At 44.3% G+C, this 24,750-nt stretch overlaps 1 protein-coding gene across 1 annotated transcript in view; it reads right to left on the bottom strand.

Annotated features, from left to right (window-relative positions):
* Nucleotides 1–24,750, bottom strand: part of GALNT17 (polypeptide N-acetylgalactosaminyltransferase 17) — a 428,715-nt gene that overhangs the window by 12,618 nt on the left and 391,347 nt on the right. The window contains exons 7-9 of the mRNA XM_028526697.2: nt 20,110–20,295; nt 17,578–17,715; nt 12,015–12,110 (exon numbers count right to left, since the gene is read on the bottom strand). Of these exons, the coding sequence (XP_028382498.1) occupies nt 12,015–12,110; nt 17,578–17,715; nt 20,110–20,295 (420 nt within the window). The remainder of the gene's footprint in view (nt 1–12,014; nt 12,111–17,577; nt 17,716–20,109; nt 20,296–24,750) is intronic.

Raw genomic sequence — 24,750 nt, 5'->3', positions numbered from 1 at the left:
GAACATCATTATCTACAACACTAGCACATGAGGGGAAAAAAATCCTCTGAGCTCAAATACAGTTACTTTAGGAAAAAAATTTTTCTCTATTTGAGATGATCTAAGAGGCACACACAAGCATTAACCCAGATTTAACAGGCTTGAGGGAAAACTAAAACAGTCAGAGTATAGCCAGATAAACAAAAACCAGCCAAATAATTGTGGAACAACTCTGGAACATAGGAAAATCTGTTGGCATGTCAATAAAAGCATGGCTTGCAATTGCTTTCCTGTGAAGGGTCTTTCTCATCACTTTAAAATCAGGTTTAGTTTGTGTAGAAAACTATGGCTACATGAAAGATGCAGGTTACCCAGCTTCTACTCAGGCGCTAGAGAGATGGGTTCCATTGACTCAGGCCTGTGTTGGGGTGAATTTCTTTGTTGCCTGGCTGAAGCCACAAGAATGGTTTCTGGTGATTACATGTGTGCATGTATATTCTCAAAACCGAATAGCCTTTCTCTATCACTGTCTACTGGCATGCCAGATCCCAAACTGAATGCAGAAAAACATGTCTCCACAGCGTATCTCAGAGTCGAGTGATGGCTGCCAGGGTGCTGGGGATAGAGAAAGGGGTCAGGAAGAATCTCTGAGGGAGAAGGGAATGGAAATGTTCTGTATCATGATTGGGGAGGCAGTTGCCAGATGTTCTGTATCATGATTGGGGAGGCAACCGCCAGATAGGCAGTTGCCTATCAAAATTCATCAAATTTAACCCTGGCTGGTATGGCTTAGTGGACTGAGCACCAGCCTGCAAACCAAGGAGTTGTTCATTCAATTTCCAGTCAGGGCACATGCCTGAGTTGCAGGCCAGGTCCCCATTTGGGGGCATGTGAGAGACAAGGACACATTAATGTTTCTCTCCCTCTCTTTCTCCCTCCCTTCTCCTCTCTCTAAAAATAAATGAAATATTTTTAAAAACTCACCAAATCTATACTTTAAATAGATGCACTTTATTGTATTTACCTTATACTTCTATAAAGTTAATTAAAATATGTATCTGGGAACTTAGAAGGCACGTTAGAGAACCAGATACTTTTTGCAGAGAGCCAGTTCCTAGAGGTGGGAGGGTCCCAAAGGCCTCCCTCCTCAGTCTTCCCCCTTCTGTCATTAATGGTTCATCATGCTGGATTAAAGCATTATGGTTCCAGAAAATACACTGGCTACTTAGAATGAATGGGGAGAGATGTTTGTGCATTGGAACCTTTGGTTCATTTTCCTGCAGAGACAGGTGCAGGAATGGATGGAGCAGGGGCAATGCCAATAGAGGTGGGGGGGGCGGGTGGTGGCAGGGTCTGGCCCACATAACTTTATGGAGAGAGCCTGGGCCTCTTGGAGAGGGGGCCTAAATGTGGGGAGCTCCAGTATGAGGGTCAGAAGAGCCAAGTGGGAGAGGGGATGGATGGTGAGCAGTAGAGCTGACTCCAGCTTCCCAGGGGTCAGGAGCAAATTCCTGAGCATGCCTTCCAAGCTCACTCAGACTGCTAAATCACTTGGAGGGGCAAGGATTCTATTTTTCAATAAACAGCTGCATTTCTTTTTTGTCTCTGTGTGAAATGGAAAGGTAAGATTGTATATTGGTTACAGCATGGAAGTGCATGCAAACACTTTGCTCCCCTTTTAATGTGATCTTAGTTAAATCTGTCTCACTTTCTCATTTTGCCAGTTGAAACAGCATCCCTGGCTTTGTGCTGCGCCTTCAAAGGAGCAGAATATGATATGGTTAAGGACTTGGACTCTGAAGCCTGCTTATGAAATCCAAGCTCTGCCACTTAATGGTTTTATGACCCTGAGCCAGTTATGTTAGCCCTACGGGACTCTGTTTCCTCATCTTCAGGATGGGGATAGGATTTGCCTTATAAGGTAGTTATGGAATTAAGTGACTGATTGAGAAGGGGGCACAGTGCATAGTAAGCCCTGTATGTTTGTTATTCTTATTTCCCTGACCTTGTGCACCACTAGTGGAAGATGGGCCTTGCTTCAGCTTCCTGCAGACTTCTGTTCTTCCCTACAGACTCCTATGTGCCTCACATGGCCAGCATTTCCTATCCCTAGCTCCTTCCTAGCACTCAGCCACTCTGTCCCCTCTCAGAGCCATTTGATCCCAAGGACAGGGGCTGTTGCCCCAAGTGCTTCAACAATACTGCTGGGCAGCTGAGTACCCTTTGCTGGCTATCCAGCCCATCGGGCTCTCTTAGGCTGGTTCAGTGGGTTTCTTGTGTTGGACTCCTGACCAGAGAAGGCTGAGGGACCACCACTTGTTCTGCTCGCTCCCTTCTCCTTCCCTGCTCTACTTCACTTCCCTGATTTGATCCAGATCCTGTGTGACCTTGCCTGGAACAGCCCAGATTCCTGGAAGGCTCAGGACTTGCACAGGACTGGTGGTGCTCAGCTCTGTATCCCCTGTGCTATCCCATTGCCCCCAGGTCCTTAGCTGTCATGGCCTGTTGTCTCTGACTTGCACCCCTCCCTCACACTCCTGCAGTGGAGACAAGGGCTGTGCTTGTTTTCCGCCCCTGGCAGGTTTCCTGAGGAGTCCTAGGCAAACCATCTACTTGGTCAGCCTCAACCACCCAGGAATTCAGAGCCTTAACAAAGGAGTTAGACTTGGGCCTGGGAATGACGTTCATGTGTGAGAGTGGAGGTGAAGATGCTCTGAAATGGAACCAGCCCCTGAGACTCAGGCCCAGGTGTCCAATGTCACCAAACAGGCTTTACACTCTAGGCCTTATTCTGTGTCTGTTCATTTGCATAATGTTATTTCACCAATAACAATGGCCCTAAAAAAGTGGGGGTACATCCCTTTAATACTCTCTACTGAAGACACCGTATCTTTTTTTCTCTATTCTAGAAGCCAGAACTCCCTCCTCATTTTGTGGACCTCTCCAACTGGACTGGTCCCTCTCATGCTGCTGTCGCCACCTTTTCACCTGAGCCCAGGAGCTTATTCTGGAGCTGTGTCATGCTGTGGCCACCCTGGGCTCACCTCATGGCCATACCACAGGGCTGGCCAGAGGATCTGGGCCCTTCTCCACCAGCACTACTACACCATTTGTGACTCGTCACTCAACACTAAACATGATTTCTTGCCATGTGCCTCAGCCTCCTCAGTCAGAGAGAATACTTCCCTGGGATTTGTGGCCTTCAGGTAAGAATTGTGGTTCTCAGAGGGGTAAGTCTGGGCTGGCAGGTCAGTTGATTCCCATATTTCTGTCAAGATAAATTCTCTCAGGAAAAATTCTCTCAGCTGCTCCTATATCCCATAATTTGACCCAGGGGAAATTTAGTTTGCTCAGATTAAGATTACAGAACATCTACCTTCTCAGCATTAATCCTTAGTGTTTTCTACATCTTCCACTAATGTTTTAGAAATGTAATTCCTTTGTGTTTAGTTTCTCTCTCCCCTTCATCTTCAGCATGCTCTCCAGTTCTGGCCCTCTGCAGCCACACTACCTGTCTTCTTGTTTTCCTGAAAGTCAAGCTTCCAGAGAGTTCTCTCCATCAGGTCTCTACCTCCTTGTCTCCCTTTATCCTCTACACCCACTCCAGGCTGAATGCCACTCTGTGCTTCATACAGAGTCCTCTCGCCCTCCATTTCTTTGCAACATCTAACATGCAGTGTCATCTAGCTTACTCTGGGCAGCAGCCTTTGATGCTACTATGTCTTTGGTGGTATGACACCTATCTTTCCGGTGTCAGCTGCTCTGGCTATGTTGCTCACTAGATGTGAAGTTGCTCTAGGACTGTTGTCCTGTGTCCCTTGGTACACACCCTGGAGCCCCATCTGTCCTCAGCACTGGGTCAGAATGTTTGGCTAGGAGATGACACTACTGGGATTCCCAAAGCCCACTCTTCCCACAACTCACATTTGCCCAAACAGAACTCATCTTCCCCTACGAAACCTTGGTCTGTTCATGGCCAAACGAACTATTTATGTGCCAGATACTGAGGCTGAGCTGATGAGAACATACCCCTGTGCAAAAATCCTTCTTGTGAAGCTTCTTGGGATTTACCTTCAAGATTTGGCTGGTTGGCACTTTAGTCTCCATGGAGGGGCACACTCAGGCTTTGCAGGGATTTTACAGTTGTGAACCTAGTCTTCTGAGAGCAGTATATGGCCATCAAGATGGTTGATAGGAGTCCCTTAGAAGCAGGGCCCATCATCTGTGATAATCAGCCCCCTAAAGCTGTAGGAGAAGCCATAAGGAGGCATGCACTCTCAGGGGTCCCTACATGGGTGAGATTCTAGCACATTGTCTGATCCATGGCACTTTACATAACACCTAGCTCCTGGGACAGGCAGGTGGTATGATGAGGACAGTCTAAGACATTTTGCTACCCATATGTGGTCTTCCTCTGACTTCCTCCAGTGGGAACCCAGACTCCTGAGGCCCTGACATCCTGTACCAGTGGCCTGAACTCCACTAACCCTAAACTCTTCCAGATCTACCCTTAATTCTGATTGATTATATTCTCAGACCTCCTCCATTCCAAACAAGCAACATATTTCAAAAGAATCATTCAACAGACACTACTGATCTGGAGAAAAATCAAAACTAAATTGCCTACTAATTTAGACCTAAATTGCCAACTAATGCTGTGCACTAACTCTGCTATACCTTGTAGTGTTAAAACCCTAAATACCTTCCCACAAGAGCCTTTGCCTCCCCCTTCATGCCCTTTAGAAGCAGTGGTATTGATTCTTTACTAATTCAGTGATGTAAAAACATCCTAAAAAAAACAAGGTATTTCTTTAAAAAAACAGAGTAAAAGCAGGCCTCCAAAATGATAATAGTTTTTTCAGGGTGGTAGGATTATGAATGATTTAGATTTGTATTTTTTAAACTCACTGTAATGCTGTTTGTCTTCAGTAAAATAGAAAAAGATTAGCAGTGATTTTCTTTGAACTTAACAGCTCTGGGCAAGGTAGGAATGTTTAGTTGATAATAAAGCCACCATCACATTGTTCAGTCTGAGTTCCTTATTCCAAGCCCAACATGAACAAAAAACTTGCCTGGGTCACTTTTTGTGTTTGGAGAAAAATCAACTAAAATATAAGGAGATATAAAACTTTTAACTAAGGATTTTGAAAACAATTTTTGATTCAAATTCTGATTTCCTGGAAAGAGTAGCTCACAAGTCCATTCTGTCAAGAAAGAAATAGCATAGTAATTCCTCCTTAATCTGAGTTCTCCTTGAGCAAGATCAACTTCACATGCATTTCCTTGTGTGTGCTGCTTCAGAAACCAAGCATTCCAGCTCCCTGTATGTGGACTTTGAGACTACTTTCAGGGATAATTAGAAGGAGGGAACTGGAAACTGGAACTGGAAAGGGGGTGAAAGAGGCTTGAGTTCCCGGAAGCTTCCACAAAGCCTCAGGAAGCACAAAGGCAGTAACCCAGCACTCCGTGGAGGTCTGTGAAGAGGGTTGGGCATCAGGGAAGCACACACAGGCTGGACGGAGGCAGGCTTGGGAGGCAGGAACTAACAGCCCGAACTAATAAAATCAGAAATGTTTTGAATATTTTTAGAGAAGATGAGGCAGAGGAACAAAAAAGAGGCTCTTAAATATTCTCACTATCTGCAACAAGGCAGATGAACTTATGAATGTCTTACTGGAAAGCAGGGGGAGGACTTTTAATTAAAATATTACATAAGAGATGGGGGATAGAAGTGAGCAGTACAGAAACTCCATGGTGTGTAGAACAGCACCAGTGTTTTCTTTTTTGTCTTTCCCTGTTGCTCGTTTGTGTATGTGGTTGGTTGTCCTAACACAGAAGTTCCTGCCTTCACTCCTCCAACCCTGTTTGCCCACAAGCTCTGGGTTCCCTGCTAATAGGTTCACTTCATGGTGCTTTCCAGGAATTGGAGGAATTCCTGGGTTTGCTTCCTACCAAATGTGGGAAGCCCTTTCCCAGAATCACAGGCTTGTTTTGTGGGCAAAGCATCTTTCCTTGAGTGTTAACTCCAGTGTTCTCTTAATGGCTCCATCCCTAAGCCCCAACACTTACATGACTTTGTTTGGAATCCAAGAGGCTGCTGGATGTCATTAACTTCTGTGTTTTCAAGCATCTTCTACATGCTAATAACTCACCAGAGCCCTGTCACTCCAGTGGGGCACTGTGACTTATTGGCACAATGCATCATCATGACAAGATGTTGGATGATGTATCGCTTGAAAGATGAAGCCATCAGAGAGTAAGTCCAAGATCAGATTAAATTTAATTATGGGATAAAAGAATTCTCATCTGTCATTCTGGTGATAAATTAACTGAGAGGAGGAATGTGAGCTTCTCAGAAAAGAGGGGAGAGAAAAAAGAAAAGGTACTGACAGAAGGACAAACAGAAGGGGCCCTGTAGTACCCTCCCCATAGCCCACTGAATCAGAAAGGTCCTCGGCACAGAGGCTGACACCCCTCAATTCCTCCCCATGGTACACACCTCATTTTAAGAATGTCCCACTACAGAGAGTAGTTGTGTCAGAGTGCCTCTGAAAGTCCCCAGGGCCACTTCATTTAGACCGTGTGCTGGCCATGCCCTGTCCATAGCATGGGCTGCTGGGAATTGTGGTTCTCAACTGGGAAGAGCCAAACTCAGAATCAGCGGGGACATTTTATTTTGTGCATGTGTGGCCATCCATGGGGGCGGTTCCCATGCACACTCCCAGTTAAGCTGGCTCTCAAATTTCATGTGTACAAAGCACTTGGGGCAGAGGCAGGGATTAACTACAAAGGAGTCCAGGGGATGTAGAGGGTGGAAAAATTGCTCTATAGCTTGATTGTGGTGGGGTTACTTGACCATGTGTTTGTCAAATCTCACAAAACTATACATTATGAAGAGCAAATTTTACCTTAAAACCTAATTATATAAAAACTGAAATAATATTATAAATTTTAAAAATTAGGCTGGACATTAAGCATAACCTGGACCTGCTCTGGGCAAACAGAGACACACCATCACTATTTTATGTCTAACACATAACTTTGCCCATAATAGATGATCAATATCTGTGTTGATTGGAAAAAAAGCACTTGGAGATGACTGTAAACATGCAGCTTCCTGGGTCCCACTTTTAGCATGTCTGGGTAGGACTTAGGGATCATCACTTGTAATGAGTTCCTGGTGGCCAGCAGGCCCATGTACCACACCTGATATGCTGGGTAGAAAGCCCAGGGCTCTCAGTACTCTCTTCCTGTTGGCCACCCTCATAACTTGCCCTGGCCAATTGCCTTATTGTCCTCCAGACATGGTGTATGCCCCTCCTACCTCCTCATGTTTGCCTGATATACCACTTGCCTAGTATTGGCTCTGTGCTTGCTCAATTTTTCTACAATTGCCTGCTGTGGCCTAGGGAACATTTGAAAGTGCAAGAACTTGAAACATGCTCCACAGATGGCACAACAGAGTATCCAAGTCAAGGAGTCACAAAACTTGAGTTTGAAGAGTGGAACAGCACTGCCTGAGTCTCAATTTTCTCATTAGTAGAAGGAGAGGTCACTACCCACCCGACTGGATTGAACGTGTTACTAAAATAGAAATGGGTTTATTATCATCAGCATTTTGGTTTTCTGCCTCAACCCAGCCATGCCTGGCCTGAGCACTCAGAGCTGTCTGTAGGCAGAGCTGGAACCCACAGCTCTGAACCACAGGCTTTGCAGCCTGTTACACTGCTGGGCCCTTGGACAAACAGCTCCCTTAGAGAAGCCCTAGAGTTGTCAGAAAACTTAAAGGGGTGAGAAAGATGCTATGAGCCCCTGAGCTCCTTGGGGCAGCACTGCCCACTCCATTTTCTCCTCTTGATCTTTGCTGTCAGGGAAATCAGAAGCAGTAGTTGGGGAGGGTTGATGGGGTGGGCTGAGAGAGAGGGCAGGAAGGAGCTGGCAGAAGAGACTGTTAAATACCCCTGTGGGGTGACTTTGGCTGCTCCAGCTTGGAGACCCATCTGACCTGGGCCCAGGATGGCAGCAGCCTGGAATGGGGTGGGGAGCTGAGGCATCCTAAGACTAGATGTTGCTGTAAACAGGGTCAAGCTGTCACCAAAGGCTGCTGCTGTGTCCTTGACATCCTATTTTTAAATATTACTTAGGCTCAAAAAAGAAATGGATGTTTTTCTAATCCAAATTAGTAACCAGAAAAAACCAAGGCTGGTCATGAGCTCATTGACACACACTCATGAGCAGGCAGGCTCTTTGAGTGGCTGAGAACCGTTTCCATCTTGTTAACAAACACATGTTGCAAGACAGGAAATTACCCTCCTCAGTGCCTGTTTTAGCTCTGTTTAATTGCTGTCTGATAATAAATTACAACAGAGTCCATTAATTAAGCTAACAATGTCCATGAAACATCAATTCCTTCTTTTGGGAGTTGCCTTATTACAGAGCCTTGATTCAGTTTCTGTTAACCCACAGAACTTTGTGAAGCAGTTTATAAAGATGCACAGATAGGTGGCTGGTGGGTACCAACTCCCCATGCAGAGGGAGCTGGTTAGAAGGAAAGGAAGAAACTTCGATGAGCAAGGGTAGGGGCAGCTTGGTGGCTGGAGGGCAGTACCGAGAGTGCACTCTAATACTGAACATGTGGTAGAATGAAAAAGCAACGTTGATTTACTTTCAAAAATTAGTTGATGGGCCCTGGCCAGATGGCTCAGTTGTTTGGAATGCCATACCATACACCAAAAGGTTGCGAGTTTGGTCCCCGGTCAAGGTGTGTATGGGAGGCAACCAATTGATGTTTCTTTCTTATATTGATATTCTCTCTCTCCCTCTCTCTCTAAAATCAATAAATATATCCTTGGGTAAGGATTAAAAAAATCAGTTGACATGGCCAACTTGTAGGTATGCATCCTGGAACTGGAGGGCGCAACGAGCAGTCTAATCTATTCTGCCATTCTGTAATCAGCTACATGGCAAGAGCATGCACTAGGGAAAGTTCTGCATGCAGGTAGAACAGGTGCAAGATAAACTCCAGTTATTTCCTAGTAAAGGCCTGGGTCCTGGGCTATGAATGCCACTAAGCTCCCAGCAGGAGAGAGTATGCTTGGAGCTGTGAGCAGTATAAGTGCATTAGAGGGTATTCTGAGTAGCCAAGGCAGATAGGGAGAGCAGGAGACCTTGGAGGAGACAGCTACAGGGCACAGAAGACAGACACAGCCACCCCAATGCAGTGGTCCTCATGTTTAGCCAAGAGCTTACCCAAGGCTTAGAAAACTTCCCCCTGAAATTCTCAAGCCTAGACCCACCTGAAGAAGCCCTCAGAGCTCTGGGAGACATTCACTTAACCATTCTTATTCCTTTTCTCATTCATAGGAGTTGGCTTTGCAGGCCAGTTTTTGATTATGCAAATATTGAAATGCTATAGTACCTATGTCATAGTTAATGAGTACTCAGTTCAAATGTCGCCTATTTAGAATATTGGACAAAGAACCCTGGGAATTAAATGTTCTTCTAGAGCTATTCCTGGTGTGTCCCCAAATGACGGTCATATACAGCAATGCGGCCCAGAAGGAGATATCCCCAAGGCTCAGTGTCCAGGTTCCTGCTGTCTTCCTGGTGCAATACCACTGTGTCCCCATCTTGCTTGAAACAAACTGTGGTCCATTGTTGGCTTGTCATTTGGCCTATCCCAAGATGCAGCCTCTTTTTTTTTAAAGAATTTTTAAAAAGATTTTATTCATTGTTTTAGAGAGGGAAGGGAGGGAGAGAGAGAGAGAAACATCAATGTGTGGTTGCTGGGGGTCATGGCTTGCAACCCAGGCATGTACCCTGACTGGGAATCGAACCTGCGACACTTTGGTTCGCAGCCCACACTCAATCCACTGAGCTACGCCAGCCAGGCAGATGCAGCCTCTTAAAAGACTGTCTTGGCCATTCCTTGTAGTCCACAGCTCCCCACCACACCCATTTCTCCTGTCACCGAGGCTTTCTGGGCACTTTACTCCTTAGTCCCCAGGAGGAGAAAACAGTATGTAGTCAGTAGGAGCCCAAAGCAAGGATGGCTCCACAGCATCCATACTCCCCAAACTCCTCTGGGGCTCTCTGTGCATGGTCTAAACATATCATTCCCCCAGGGGAACCCCTCAGTGACTCTCCATTGCCCTCAGGGTCAAGTCCCAGTATCACTGGCATCATCTGGGAACTTGTCAGAAATACGAAATCTCAGGCCCTATCCCAACCTCCTAATTGAGAAACTCTGGGGTGGGGCTCAGTAGTGGGTGCTTTCACAAGCCTTCCAGGTGATTCTGTTGCACACTGGAGTGTGGGCACGTGTGCCGTGGAGCACACCTTATCAGGCCACTGCAGATCTGCCTCTCCATCTCGCTTCTCTCTCAGCACTTCCTTTCCTCTTGCATTCTAAGCTCCTGGCAAACAGGGCCACCTCTCTCTTCTGGCACCCAGCACCCCAAGCTAGCTCGTTCCTTCCACACTTACCATGCTGTAGGTTTCCTGCCTCTTTACTTGTCTGGGCCTCTTAAGTGTAAACCACTTGAGAGCAGGTGGTTTACACCTGAGAGCAGGGTGGATATCTCATCCACTGCCATATACAATTGTGATGAGCATCTACAGTAGGTGATCAAGATGTACTGCTGAGAGAACGAATGAATGAATGAATGAAGACACTCACTGGATTCTTTAGTCCATACTGCCTTTGATGCTAATGCCCCATTTCCCAATGTGTAGGAGTTGGTCTTCCTGCTCATTCTCCTGCTCCCTATGGGCAGTTTTAGTCAATTGTAAATGGTGGTGGGGCTCAGTAAATAATCTTAACTTAAATAGAATAGATTTGAATTTAAAATGCTTTGCTTGTGCTAGAGGGCCTGAGTTCTAGTCTGCTTTGTTAACAGGCACTTGCCCTTCCATGCCTCAGTTTCCTTATGCTGCCTGCTACCTCCCAGAGATTTGACCTGTCTGGCATTAGCTCTTCAAAGGATGCATCACCTTGAAGAGAGGCCAAGGTGGACTATGAGAACTACCTGTGGTGATAGTAGAAGGAATACAACTCTTCTCTTTCTAGGTACTGACTTAATAGGAAAGCAAAGTTCTATGAGCAGAGAAAACCTGTGAGCCTTTATGAATGCATACATGAATATGTGTATATGCATGTGAACTTGCACATGAACATGTGTGTTCATAGGACACGAGAGACACTGAGGACTTACAGAGTGTTTTGTCCAGTGTCTTCCTGTCACAGGAGAATCTGTGAGACTGGCTTTGCACCAAACGTCTGGTGCTCCTCTGGAATTGGATAATAAATGTTTTCCCAATTTGTAGCTTGCCTTTTATTACTGTTGATTGACATGAAAATGCTTTACATTTTCATAAATGTCAAGTGGAATGACATTTTTGGATACATTTATTCCCAATTTTAGAGAATTTCTGCTAAGCTCTGTGTGTGCACACACAGACACACGTTGGCTAGCACAAAGCTGTCAAAGAAAATCATTTACTAGGCTTTGTTTTCACTTTGTTCACTGATCATTTTGTCCTTTTTGAACTATCTTGTATGTTCTCCTGAGAGATCAGAGAACACATGTCCTTGGAAATGTACCACGAGCACCTTCCTCCTTCCCAGTCGGTGCCTGGCTTTTGTACCAGCGCTTACAGACCAGGTCATACTCACCACCAAACAGATGATGGCCTTTCAGGGTGAACATGTCAATCAGGTTTTTCATGAGGGAATCTGCTCTTTCTTTGAAGTTGTAGCAGGCATATTGGGTTATAATTACAACATATATACATGCCTATAAGTAAATGACCCTCAAGTTTATTTATATTTTTTTCAGTATGACACATGCCCAATGACCCTTTTAATGTCTGTGCTGATGTATCCACTTGTGAGCCTTTTTTCTGACTCACAGAGAAACAACCAGAAAGCCCCAACAGAATGGATAATAATTACCCAAGTACAGGACAAAAGAAGTTATCAGAAGTCCTACAAACACCCTGAATTTACTCTTTGCCTAGTTAGAAATAGCTCCTACCTGGGGTCCCCAGCCATGGCATGGGTATAGTATTGCTGTGTGGTTCTCCAGCGGGCCCTGGTCCAAGCAGACATCTTTTGCTTTGTTGTTGCGAAGCTGCAGGAATAGGCAAAACATCACTCATGAGAACTCATCTGGTGGAGCTGCTGCTGTCCAACCACTGTTCCACCACGTATTGGTCCCAACCACTCAATGAGAAGGCCAAATGACACCCCACCTGAGGACCTAGGCTTGAGCCTGTGAGGTGATCCCTCTAGCAGAGTCCTTCAGTGGATGCCATGGGCACCACCCCTTGACCTGTGACCCCCACCCACACAGCTCCCCTGTCTCCAGCAAAAGATGTCAGGAAGCTTTTGGATGTGGAAACACTGGTTAAAGTGGGCTTCAGCACCAACACTGGTTATAATAACCTTGGGAATCATAGGTCAGCTTCTCAGGTCATTACTAGCATAGAAGTATGAAAAATAGTAATCAAAAGAGCAAACATAAGCCTTGCCATCATACAAAGTGCTGACAATATTTATTTATATATTCAAGAAATACTTACTCAATGTCTACGCTGTCCCAAGTCCATCCTAGGTGTTTGGAATGTACTTTCGAGGAACAGACAGAGGTCTCCAAGACAAAACTTACCTAATTCGGACCTCCAGATACACTGTGTTCTACATGGCTGACACCCACCATCCTGTAATCTCAACCAGTGGGAAAACGCCAATGCTGGTCTTCCCCACATACACACAGTCCTCCCCAGATTATACTCTCCATGGAAACCAAACTAGCCAGGGATAAGTCAAGAAGAGGGGTTCAGAGACTACAGGGAGGCAGCTCCTAAGCCAAGTGGTGAGAAGGATAAGTGGAAATCATGCTGGTGGTGTTCCGTTTTTCAGCCGAGTGGTGGTTACATGGAGTTTTGCTTTATATTGTTATGCTGCACATGTACTTTATGCACATCATATATGTGTTGTATTTCATATAAATAATGTTCAAAGGAAAAAAATCAGCAGGAGTGAATTAGGGGCCAGGGCAGTTCAGGCCGTAAGGGGAGTGTGGGCCCACCATTAAAATGTTGAGCAAAGGAGTTGGTGACCCAATGGTCCTGTGCTCGCTGCGGTGCCCTTACATATGGAAGGCACTACCTCATACCTATAAGAGTCAGGATGTAAAGCACACACATACCTTTCTTTCAAAATTATCTTAAGACATTCCAGCTAACAGAGGTAAATAAAATTTTAAAAATCAACAAAGTAAATTATTTAGTATCTAGGTCAGCCTCGGCACTGACACTGGATGTCTCGTGAGGCAGAGATGCCAGGGCTGACTCCTGCTCACAGGCATCTGTCTCCCCTTGCCACTGTGCTGGGGTCTGGTGTGGTGGCAAGAACTGGTAGGAGTGAGCATTAAAGTACAGTGTCCACATGCTGATAAATGTTGTCACTAAACTGAATTTGACTTCAAAGTTATTCTTAAAGAAGGTATAAAATGCAAATAAAGTATAATAATGTTTGGGTCTATAATCCCAGATAACATTAACAAAACCTGAAAACTTGATGAAGAAGTCAGGAGAAAGTGTGTTAAGGTTCTGGTATTATATTACATACAACTTCACCTTTCATTTTGGAGGATCAGAGGTTTTGGTTTAGAGGTTATAATGTTATCAAGAGCAAGACATAAACAATTCAAATGACTAGAAAGATTTAAAAGACAAAAAAACAAGCCAGGTTAAAAAAAAAGAAACTAGGACAGAGAAAGGAGCATAAAACCCAGAAACGTTCATTGGCCTGGGGACAGCCTCTCCAACAGAACTACACATGAAAAATGAGGGGTGTGACCTGCAGTACAGCATGGGGTTCCAGTTGCCCCCTCCTCTCCACTGCTCAGGGGTCTGCTGCGGTGAAGAGAACCAGCAGGAGCTCAGCGTTAAAAATAGAGTTGTCTAAATAATGGTGGATTTTGTTACAAACTGAATTTGATTAGTTTGATTTCTTGCATTTAATGCTATAGTCCATCTGAAATATATTTCAGTTTATGGTGAGCTCAGCAAATGGAGGAGTAATAGCAAATGCCTGAAATGTTAATGCTGATCATGCTTGGGAATTGGGAATTGGAGTAAGTTCCATTTTCATCTTTATATTTTCTACAGAAGGTATGCTTTGAATTTATTACTTGAAAGAGACAGAAAATTTTGACCCTGGCTGGTGCGGCTCAGTGGATTGAGTGCTGAACTGAGAACCAAATGATCACCAGTTCGATTCCCAGGCAGGGTGCATGCCTGGGTTGCGGGCCAGGTCCCCAGCTCAAGGGCATGGGAGAGGCAACAGATCGAGAAAGAAAATTTTGCAAAAACAAGACGTCCCCCTTCAAAAATCAGCTTTGTGCTCTGTGTCACCTCCAAGGCTCCCCACTGCTCAGCTCCAAACTCATCATTCGCACTGAGCTGCACGTGAGTGTCGGCCCAGGACATGCAATGCGCAGCCTGCGGACTGCACTCTGGCCCTCTTCTAGCCTTTTCCCATCTTAATTCTTGCTTTGTGAATACCACTTTTTCTTCTAATTTTAGTATTATCACATAAACACTAGTGATTTATGTGTTAATGCTATAAACTGGGAAACATGACAAAGTACCCTCACAAAAACTGCCTGTCCCACTACCCAGAGGTAACTGTTAAAACTACCATTTCCATTTCCCAATGCTATTCTCTCACTTGCTTCCCATCTAAAATAGTAGTGAATCCAATTTTATTATCCTGACTTTTTGCTTTTAAGAATGATATCATCAATATTTTTGTCTTGTCGTTAAACTTTTGGGCATAAATATCTCAAAAGGTTTGTACAAAATATTTAAACCATTGAGATAGTGTACATATTAAACTAATTTTTAAGTTAGAGTCAGAATTTTTGATTCCCCAAAAAAGGCACTGAGAGAAACAACTCTTCTCCCAAATCTTTCTCCTCATTTCAGATTATTTGCTTAGAACAAGAATAGAATGACTATCATTAAGCCTTTTAACACATGCGGTTTAAATTGCTTTTTAAAAACCTTATTTAAGTTTGTGCTCTCACCAGAGGGTATGTGGTTTTTCATGCTGCCAAGGCCTTGCTGGCAAAGCACAAGCACATATTCTAAAAATGAATAGTTGTTCACTTGGTAGTAGGAAAAAAGCTATCGCAGTGCATTTTAAAATTGTTTATGTGTTTTTTGACTATTTGTATTTTCTTTTGGGATTTTTTATTTTCTTATTTAGATTATTTTTTATTTAAATCAATTTTTAGGGCTCATTATATATTAATGGTATTATGCATTCATCTACAATATTTATGTCATACATATTTCTAGTTTGGTATACTATTTCTCTATTTGGTTGATGTATAGATTACTTTAATATTTACAAGCTCACATCCATTATCCTTTTCCTTTGCATTTCTTTCATGGCTTTGATTCTTAGAAAGCCCTTCTTCCTCTTTCAGAGGTCAGATTCATATCTATTTCCAAATGGTTCTATTATTTTTTTTTCTTTCATTTAATGCTAGAGTTCATCTGAATTCACTTTGGGATCTGGTGAGCTGTAAGACTCTAAATCGTTTTTGTTTGTTTTTTCCCAAAGAGCTAAGCAATTTACCCAATTGTCTTGCAAATAATCCATCAATGCCCATCATCTTCCAATGTTTCCATTACATTTATCTTACTTTGATGACAAAAAACAAGCAAATCAAACAACCCAAACCATGCTTCTACTTTGAGGAAGAAAAGACAAGCAGCTTGGACCTGTGAATAGTTACTGCTGCATGCCAGGTACCGCTGTAAGAAGTCCACACATCGCCGTCCTTTCACCTTCCCAGCAACCCCATGTAGTAAGTATGTTCCTTCCCCTGTTTCACAGATGAGGGAATGAAGCTGAGAGGGGCCACTCCGGGTGGTAGACTCATCCAGCAGGCTGACTCCAGGCTTCATGTGCCCCTAACCAGGGCACAGACTACCCCTGCAAGAAGCAAGCTGCCCATTCCAAACTCCTCAGGAGGGACACCTCGCCCAGATCCTGATGGTTTAATCTAGGGCTGATTTACAAAAACCACAGTTTGGAAGCAGCCCAAGAGTGGATAAAAAAGCTGTGGTACATTTACACAATAAAATGCTAGTTGACCAGAAAAAAGAAGGGAATCTTACCCTTTGTGACAGCATGGATGGACCTAGGGAGTATTATGCTACGTGAGACAAGCCAGTCAGAGAAAGACAAGTACCATATGATTTCACTCATATGTAGAATCTTATGAACAAAATAAACTAACAAACTAGAGACAGACTAGAGATTCATAGATACAGAGAACAGAGTGACAGCTGTCAGAGGAAAGGGGAGTTGGGGAGCTGGGTGAAAAAGGTGAAGGGATTAAGCAAAAAAAAAAAAAAAATCCCAAACAAAACAAACTTCACAGACACAGACAACAGTCTGGCAACTACCAGAGGGAAAGGGGGGTGGGGGAGGTAGAAGAGGATGAAGTGGGTTAAATAGTGACTGAAGGAAACTTGACTTGGAGTGATATATTATAGAATTATACACCTGAAACCTATACAATTTTATTAATCAATGTCACTCCAAAAATTCAATAAAAAATAAAAAAATAAAAGGCATCAGGCATAACGTAGGAAAACTCACAGTTGTAGAAAAAGTAAACACTTTAAGCTAAAGAGATCTTTGTTAGCATCAGCTTAGATCTATAGATATAGATATGTGTGTATAAAAAGCATATATGTGTGTATATAAAAACAATTTTAGTAAAAAGATATATTCACACATAGTAAAGATGACCATACATCAAAATGTACACAGTATCTGGAATCAGAATGCCTGTGTCCAATCCCTGCTTCACAACTAATAGGCTCTGAAAACGTAGGCAATTTTTTTAACTTCTCTAAGTCTTAGTTTCCTTATCAATAAAATGAAAATAATACTACTACCTCATAAGGTGACAGTGAAAAGCACTTAGAAAATGTGTGGTGTTTTGAAAGTGCTCAGTAAGTGTTCATTGCTATTAACGTTATTTCCAAATTTTTCTAGAATGCATATTTATGATATTTGTAATATGAGAAAAGCCACACTGTTTCATTGTGTAGAAAGGTCATATTATCTCATCACAGGGAGTTTGAGAACAGCATCTGCACTCTTTCTTGGTGACAAACAGTTCTGGCCCACAGCACCGAACAAGGGAGTATTCCAGCCCCCTCCTCATTTTATACCTAACTTCCTAGCTAATGTCCCATTCACAGGTCCCAGGGGACCTCAAAATCAAAATGTCTCAAAGAGAACTCATCATCAACTCCACACCCCAGGCAGAAGGATGGCCCAGGACACATTGTATTGAATAGCATTGCATTTGTCCCTCTACCAGCTGGTGAGACCCTTGCCGTCAGGGACTGCATCAAGAACCACTCACTGAATGAATGAATGAATGAATGAATGAACGAACGAACGAACGAACAAATGACTCTGGTCCTCATTTTCCCCCGTCAAAGCAGTATACAGCCCATTGCACAGCCATCCAAGCTGAGAACAAGCGTGGTCTTAATTACCTCCCCATAGGCAATGGTGTTATTGTATCTTCTCATTTCTGGGTAAACGTGATCCAGGTACCACTGGAAATTCTTACACTTTAAACTTTTCCTTAAGGCTCTTCTTTCAGAGACATCACCTATGTCAATTCCTGGATTCTGAAAGTAGGGAGAAACGACGGGCATTAGTGACAGGGGGAGCTCTGGCCGAGCAGCACAGGTGGCATCACCCTTGGAAAAACTACGGAAGAGAAATCTTAATCTCTCCGCTTGCTCACTCAGAGGTCAGATGGAGGGCACCTTTCTGATCCCCCAGCCCCAAGCGAGACACTGCCGTCCCCTGACTGCAGCACGCGGCTCTGATCATCGCTGTGTGTAAGGAATCCTGGACACACTGATGTGGCAACCTATGTTCCCAGCCCCGTCTCTCCCACATTTCCTGAGTGACTTTCCGAGCCAATTATTAGAGGAGTTATTTGATTAAGACAAGAAAATGGGTGCCTATAAACCACCTCCTGTCTTTCTTTTCTATCCCTGTGTAATTTCCCCTTTTGTTGGCTCTTTGTGAAGTTCATTTATGCAGAAGTGAAAATAATTTTCCATTGCAAAGCTTGTAATGATGTTCTAATGAATAATTCACTCTGCTTTTACAGAAATGAACCTGTAATGGGCGGCTGTGTGCTGACAGGGAGAAATAAAGTAGCTGAAATATGACTCCACAGACTCTGCCGCAAGATGGCCGTGAACTGGAGGAGATGGGATGCTCTCTCCACAAAGGGGCGCAGCCGGGCAGCTCCTGGAGGCCCCGGGAAGAGTTCAAATTATTTCATTGAGATTTCTTCTTCAACAGCCAAACAATGATTTCAAAGGAACATCCCTTTAAATGTCAAACATTAAAATTCAAAGGCAAACCTGGGTGGCAATATTGAACTATTTGTTGTAATATACTCTGCATCATTAATGAGAGCAGCTGTCTGTGGAAAGTGTGGGAGGGACACTGGCACTGGGGACCAGGGGTGGTTTGTAATGATGGAGGAAGCATCAGGATAGAGTCGGCAGCTCTGAGCTCTTAGGACTCTAAGTCACATCACTGTTCCAGGTCACAGCTCCTTGCTGCAAAACAGGAAAAATAACACCTATTCCACTGACATCACAGGGCTGTGGGCAGAAGTGAAGGAAGACTCGACTCCACATCCCTGCCCTGCCATGTGCTATGCACAGGACCTTGGTTAAACAAGTCACTTAACCTCCAGAGCTTTGGTTTACTCATCTGTAAAATGGACACCACACTAGGTTCCTATCAAGCTAGCATTTATTGAGCACTTAATATTTGCTATGCTCTGTCTTAAGCCTCATTTCTAGCTTCACAGGAACCCTAGGAGATAAATGTTGACAATCTCTGCTGTACAGATGAGCAAACCGAGGCAGATGATTCCTCAGTCATGAGGCTCTCCTGGGTGCTAAATGAGAAAATGCAAATAAGGGACTTATCTAGTGTCTGGGACATAGGAAGGGTTCAACAAATGGTGCCCAGCTTTATATCATAACATGTAAAATCACTTATAGTGTAACAGCTCAAAAGTGTACATTGCCATGGGCATTTTCAATGCTTTAGAACCTTGTTTCTATAATTGTAACAGCAATGATAAAAATTCTTCACTTTTGCCTTTTTTATCCACAGACCTTGCACATATTCACCTGCATTTCTGCTGTCCTAGGCTGCAGCCTCCTGAAACGCAGGGGCTGTATTTCCCAGTAGGACCAGTTCTAGGCAACTCTCTGAAGGCTGTGGCTCAGACACCTGGCTGAGCAGATAAACCCAATTGTGGCTGAGAGTTCAGGTCACCCTGCTGTGCTGTGGAGGACAGCAAACACTCACCAACACTCCCGTATCCCATGCCAGGCACTGGTCTAAGTATGTCACATGTACTTAGATATAGTACTTTCGATTTAGTTCTCACAACTGCCCAAGGAAGGAGGACCTGCTAATACGCCCATTTTATAGCTGAGGAAACTAGGGTACAAAGGCAAAATGAATGGATTTATTCAAAATCTCATAAGTACTAAGTGGCAGAGCTGGGATTCAAAGGGCTGCAGTAACACGGGAATTTTTATAGGTAACATTCTGGGTGGAATCTGGAGGAGAACTGAAGAACCATGGAAACAAGGGCTTCAGCACATGGTAGAAACGTACATAATCCTGGAGGCAGCTGGAGTGCCAGAGGGGGCACACAGAGCAGATGAAAGGGTCTGGTACCAGAAACTGGGCAAGAATCTTCTGGACGCAATGTATGTTCAGGAGCAGGGCATCCAGGTTAATGTAATATGGCTGGGACTAACACAATATGACCCTTCTAATCTTTGTAAATGGATTTTGAGACTTCTGCTGTCACCGTCCCCACCTGGAGATCTGTGGACTCCCTCAAAATGCATTCATAATTTTGCAAGTATGAGCATCTTTCTGGGGAGGAAGCATCATCTTATTAAAGGGAGTGACCTGTCAAACACAAGGATGACAGTTCTAAGGAGACAGGGAGGGCTGCTGGGCCCTACCTCCAGCGGCAGATTCCACGCTATGTACACATGAGACTTGTAATCGTCCATCCAGACCTCAGCCACCCGGAGAGCATTCCTCTTGGTGTAGAAGCCAATGTTGCTGTTGTAGGGCTTCTTCTTTCGCTCAATGTGGGCCACCCGTGAGCAAGGCAGGACCTCCATGCTGCCCCCGCAGAGCCATACCTGGAAGTACAAGGACATCATCAGCCTGACAAAGAAATTCTTAGGCGTCGTTGCCCTTCCCCAAGGCTCGAAGGTAATGGCTCTGGAGACTTAGCATGAGTGAGAAATAACAGTTTAATACATAAAGCCACTGAGATTTTAGGATTGGTTTGTTACTGTAGCACTGCCTAACCTAACCTAACTAAAACAGGTAGAAAAGAAGATTTGGGGACTTTTTATAGATATAATAGTTTAGGATATTAAAATCCAGTTCTGGATAAGAGAGGCCCATATACCTAAAAAGCTCCTGATGACATCTGGTTTTCTTAGTTCTCAGTAATACATTGGAGTCCATGAAGATTTCCCCCCACCTGGTTGAAGCTGTGCCTTGCAGATATAGACTGGAAAATTCAAATTAAAAAAAGACTGTCTTTATTCAAATCAGCACAAAGTACACAGTGGTCTAGTTCTGCATTGTTAATATGATCTATTTTAGAGTCCCAGCCTTCTGGAAGCATCTACCCAAAACGATCATGTGCAGATGTCACTTGTTGCTGGGATATTCAGGTGGAAGGCTGAAATGGTAGTTGCCTTTGAGAGATACAAAAGCCCAAGGAAGCGACACTTGCCATCCTTTGCCTGGGCCTGGCAAGGATCCAGGCTCCCAGGTCCTGCTCCCCAGGGAGGCCTGTACCAGCCATCTACTCTCCATCCCAGGCAGGAAAAACAAAGTATTTCTGATCATCCAGAAAGACTAATTTGAAAAAGTGAATGTCCTGGCACTGGTAGGGAGAAGAGGAAGAAGCCACAGAGAAGTTTCGGGGACTCGTGAGACTGTCCTGCTGTGAGGCTCCTGCACACTCTCCATGCATGACAGTGCGCTGATGAGCTGACTCAGGTCAGCACAACCTGTGCTCCTCCAAACGGGGTCATTTCCAGCCTTTCCACCTCTAGTCTCCCAGAAACCCTTGCCTCGAGCATACTGGGGTGTTCTTAAGTATTTGTCCAACTTTCCTGGTTCTTTAATGATTAATTTTGGTCGCACAATTTATGCATATGTGCGATCTTCTGTTTCTATTCCCCAACTCTGTTTATAGCGCAGGGAATCAGACAGCTGGAAAATCCTCCCATCACCAAGAATCCTTTCCCACTTTTCTTGTTTCTTCAATGAGGAGACTGTGAGCTCAGAGACTGGTAGACAGTGGGTGGTTCACACTAGTGTAATTTGGGACCTGAAAATTAGGTGCACCCATGGGCTGGGGCAGACCCACTAGAAGGAAGCCAAGTCATGGAGGCAAAATATTGTAAGAGGCCTATAGGGTAAAATGAGGTGGCTGAATTTTCCGGGGTGGGTAAAGACACAGAGTTCCACAGTTATGTGGCATTTGATAGTTTCAAGATTCATGGAATGAATGGAAACACTCTATGTTCACCAATTAAAAAAGTTAACATTGTTAAGTCGAGTATTGTCATCTTCACAAAGATTGGCAAAGGCCTGTAACAAAGGCCCAAACTAATGCAAAGATTTAGCTTTCAGCAAGGGTGCCAAGACAATTCAGTGGGGAAAAGAATAGTCTTTTCAACAAGTTGTGCTGCAACAACATGCAAAAGAATGCATTTGGACCACGACCTCACAACATATACAAAAATTAACTGGAAATGGATCAAAGACCTAAATGTAAGAGCTTAAACTATAGGACTTTTAGAAGAAAACACAAGAGCAAATTTTCATGAACAAAGTAACAATGAAGGAATGAAGAAAAAAATGGAGGGAGAGAGGAAAGAAGGGAGGGAGAGAAAGACAAGAAAAACACAAGCACCCAATGAGTGTGGGAAGCAAACTGAGCTCAGTCCCTTGGACCCTGAGTGGAGTTACAGAGCTAGGTCAGGTCCAGGCAGCTCCTCTCTGCTTTATTCTTCTTCATCCTCCTCTTCTTCAGTCACCTCCCTTCAGAGAGGTAAGTGACCCCATTCTGCTTCCTCCAGACCAAACACCAACTGATTCACAAAATCTTCACAGATAAGGAGGCTGAGGATCTTAGAAGTTGAGTAAATTATCAATAATCCCCAATCAGTAAGTGGGGGAGCCAAAACCCACAACTTTAGCCAATGCCATATAAGAGGCCAGCCCTTATGTGGTGGGCACTGCAACTCTGATCCCTGGCTGCCCTGGTCCTCAAGCTCTTCTTCCTCAGCCACAGATTGCACCTCACTCATGGTGCCTGGCCAGCACCTCTAACCTGCATTGTAGCCAGGGTGAGTAAGGGGAACAGGTGTGTGTGCACATGGCCTGAGGAGGCTCAGTGGATGTGAGTTGACACCAACAACACCCTCAAGATGATGGGTGTCATTGTCAGGGGGGTCAAGGTGAGGCTCCTGCTGCACAAAATGACCTGGTAGGGTGGCACTGTGAAGGCAACTGGAAGGATCCAGGGAGTCAGCAAGTCTCAAGTCCCAGCAGGCTGTGCTTCTGGTTGGTCAGAGCTCATGGGCTGGCCACACGTAGTGATAAGTTGGTGTGAAGTCTGTCCATGGTCAAGTGACTGAGACTGGACAGTAGATGTGAAGTAATTCTACAGAGCAGACTGAATACTTGAGAAAAAAAGCAACAGGGTAGCTAAGGTAGCAGCCAAGGGTATTCCAGAAGGAACAGTGTTCACCTCACTCCTGCCTCTACCCAAGAGGTGTGAAAGCCAAAGAGGAGCTTCCTAAGCAGGGTGTGGTCCAAGTTATCTTTCTGTGCATCATGACAACTAGGTTCATGTGTCTCAAGTACAGATGATCCCAAGCAAGGCTCCCAAGGATCTGTTCTCCATATCACTGTTTTTCAGCCAAAATGGCAAGGTCCTATAGAGCCTGGAAGAAATGATACCAAAGAGAAACCAATAGAAAGTTTGGAGTGAAAGAGTGATTGGCATATCTTTGATGCCAAGGAGAAAAAAGAGGGGAACTAAACCCCTGGAAAAGCACACCAGGCCCAGGGCTCCTCCATAGAGCAGGGAGTAGACCCTTCAGATGGGCCAAAATAGGCCATGAAAATGTATATTCTAAGCTCTGGGACCAGTTCTGGGGGCAGAGAATCAATGGCACTACTCTTGGCAACCCTCTGCTAGGGAAGTGGGAAGGGACCATGCATAAATATCAATGGGCCACCAGGTGTAATTATTCCAGGAACAGGTATTAATTTATTCACCCAGAAAAATCCATTCAGAGCCTACTTGCTAGCATGGGAATAAAGTGGGGAACAAGACAGGTCCTTGCTTTCATGACATCAATGATCTTGCAAGGGAAACACATTGATTAAATTAAATTAATCAATGAACTAATATTGATTAGCTCAATGTGATTAGAAACACATTGATTAAATTAAATTTAATCAATGAACTAATATTAATGATCTTTATTAATTAAATCATCACAGAGTATCAGAAATGAAGCTAACTTCTATGAAAGAAAGCAGTACACTGCTAGAAAAACTAGCATTTGATGAAGGGATGTAGCCAACAGGCTCAGAGAAAGCATCTGTAAGATGAGACACTCAACGGGAAATCTGAAGGGCTAGATTAAGCTAACTCAGTTAAAGAAATAGAGAAAGTGGACAGGAGCCCCATGCACAGAGGCAGCCAGCACACCCGCAATGACCTTGTATAGGAAAACGTATGGTGCTGTGATCTCATTCAGACAGTAGCAACAATTCCTCCCATGCTTCTTTGTAATGTCAATTTTTTGCTCCTCCTATCAAAAGGTTATATCTATTTTCCTTCCTCTTGGATCTGAGCTGGACTTATGACTTGTACTGATCAACAGAATGCAGTAAAAGTGATGTTTTGCACTGTCCAAGGCCAGGCCTTAGGAGGCTTTGCAGCTTCCAGTTTCTCCCACTTGTAACCCTGAGTCCCCCATGCTGTGAAGGAGCTGGGAATGAAAGATGGTGGGACCAGGGAGGTGTAGCCCTTGCAGTCATCCTGGCTGAGAATCCAAGCATGTGAGTCAGGCCAGAAGGGACCAGACACCCCCAGCCAATGCCACCGAGAGAGAAGAACCCCCAGCCAATGCTACTGAGAGAGACGACCTCAGCCTAAACTGCCAAACTCCAGAACTGTGAGCAAATCGTTATTTTAAGCTGCTAAATTTGGGTTTATACAAACTTAACTGATACACACAGGATATTCAAAGAACTAAAAGAACAGCCATGTGGCTGGAACCCAGGGGTAGAAGAGAGGAGAGTAGTGTGAAAGGAAGGTGGGGGGCAGGTGGGGTTTGCACCAGCAGGACCTGTAGGCCACAGTAAGAAAATTGGTCTTTGTTCTCAATGAGAAGCTGCTGAAGGATTTGGATTCAAAGAGATCAAGTGTGGGAAGCATGTTAGCAGCAAGAGAGACATATTAGGAAATGGGGACAGAGAAAACAGGAGGGGCTTGCTGTCATCCAGGGGAGAAAGGTCAGTAGCTGTGGCTAGGACACCAAGATACAGAG

The sequence above is a fragment of the Phyllostomus discolor genome, chromosome 3 (genome assembly GCF_004126475.2).
Source record: "Phyllostomus discolor isolate MPI-MPIP mPhyDis1 chromosome 3, mPhyDis1.pri.v3, whole genome shotgun sequence".
Taxonomy (NCBI): domain Eukaryota; kingdom Metazoa; phylum Chordata; class Mammalia; order Chiroptera; family Phyllostomidae; genus Phyllostomus; species Phyllostomus discolor.
The sequence above is the reverse complement of the archived record's forward strand: the minus strand, read 5'-3'. Positions and strand labels throughout refer to the sequence as shown.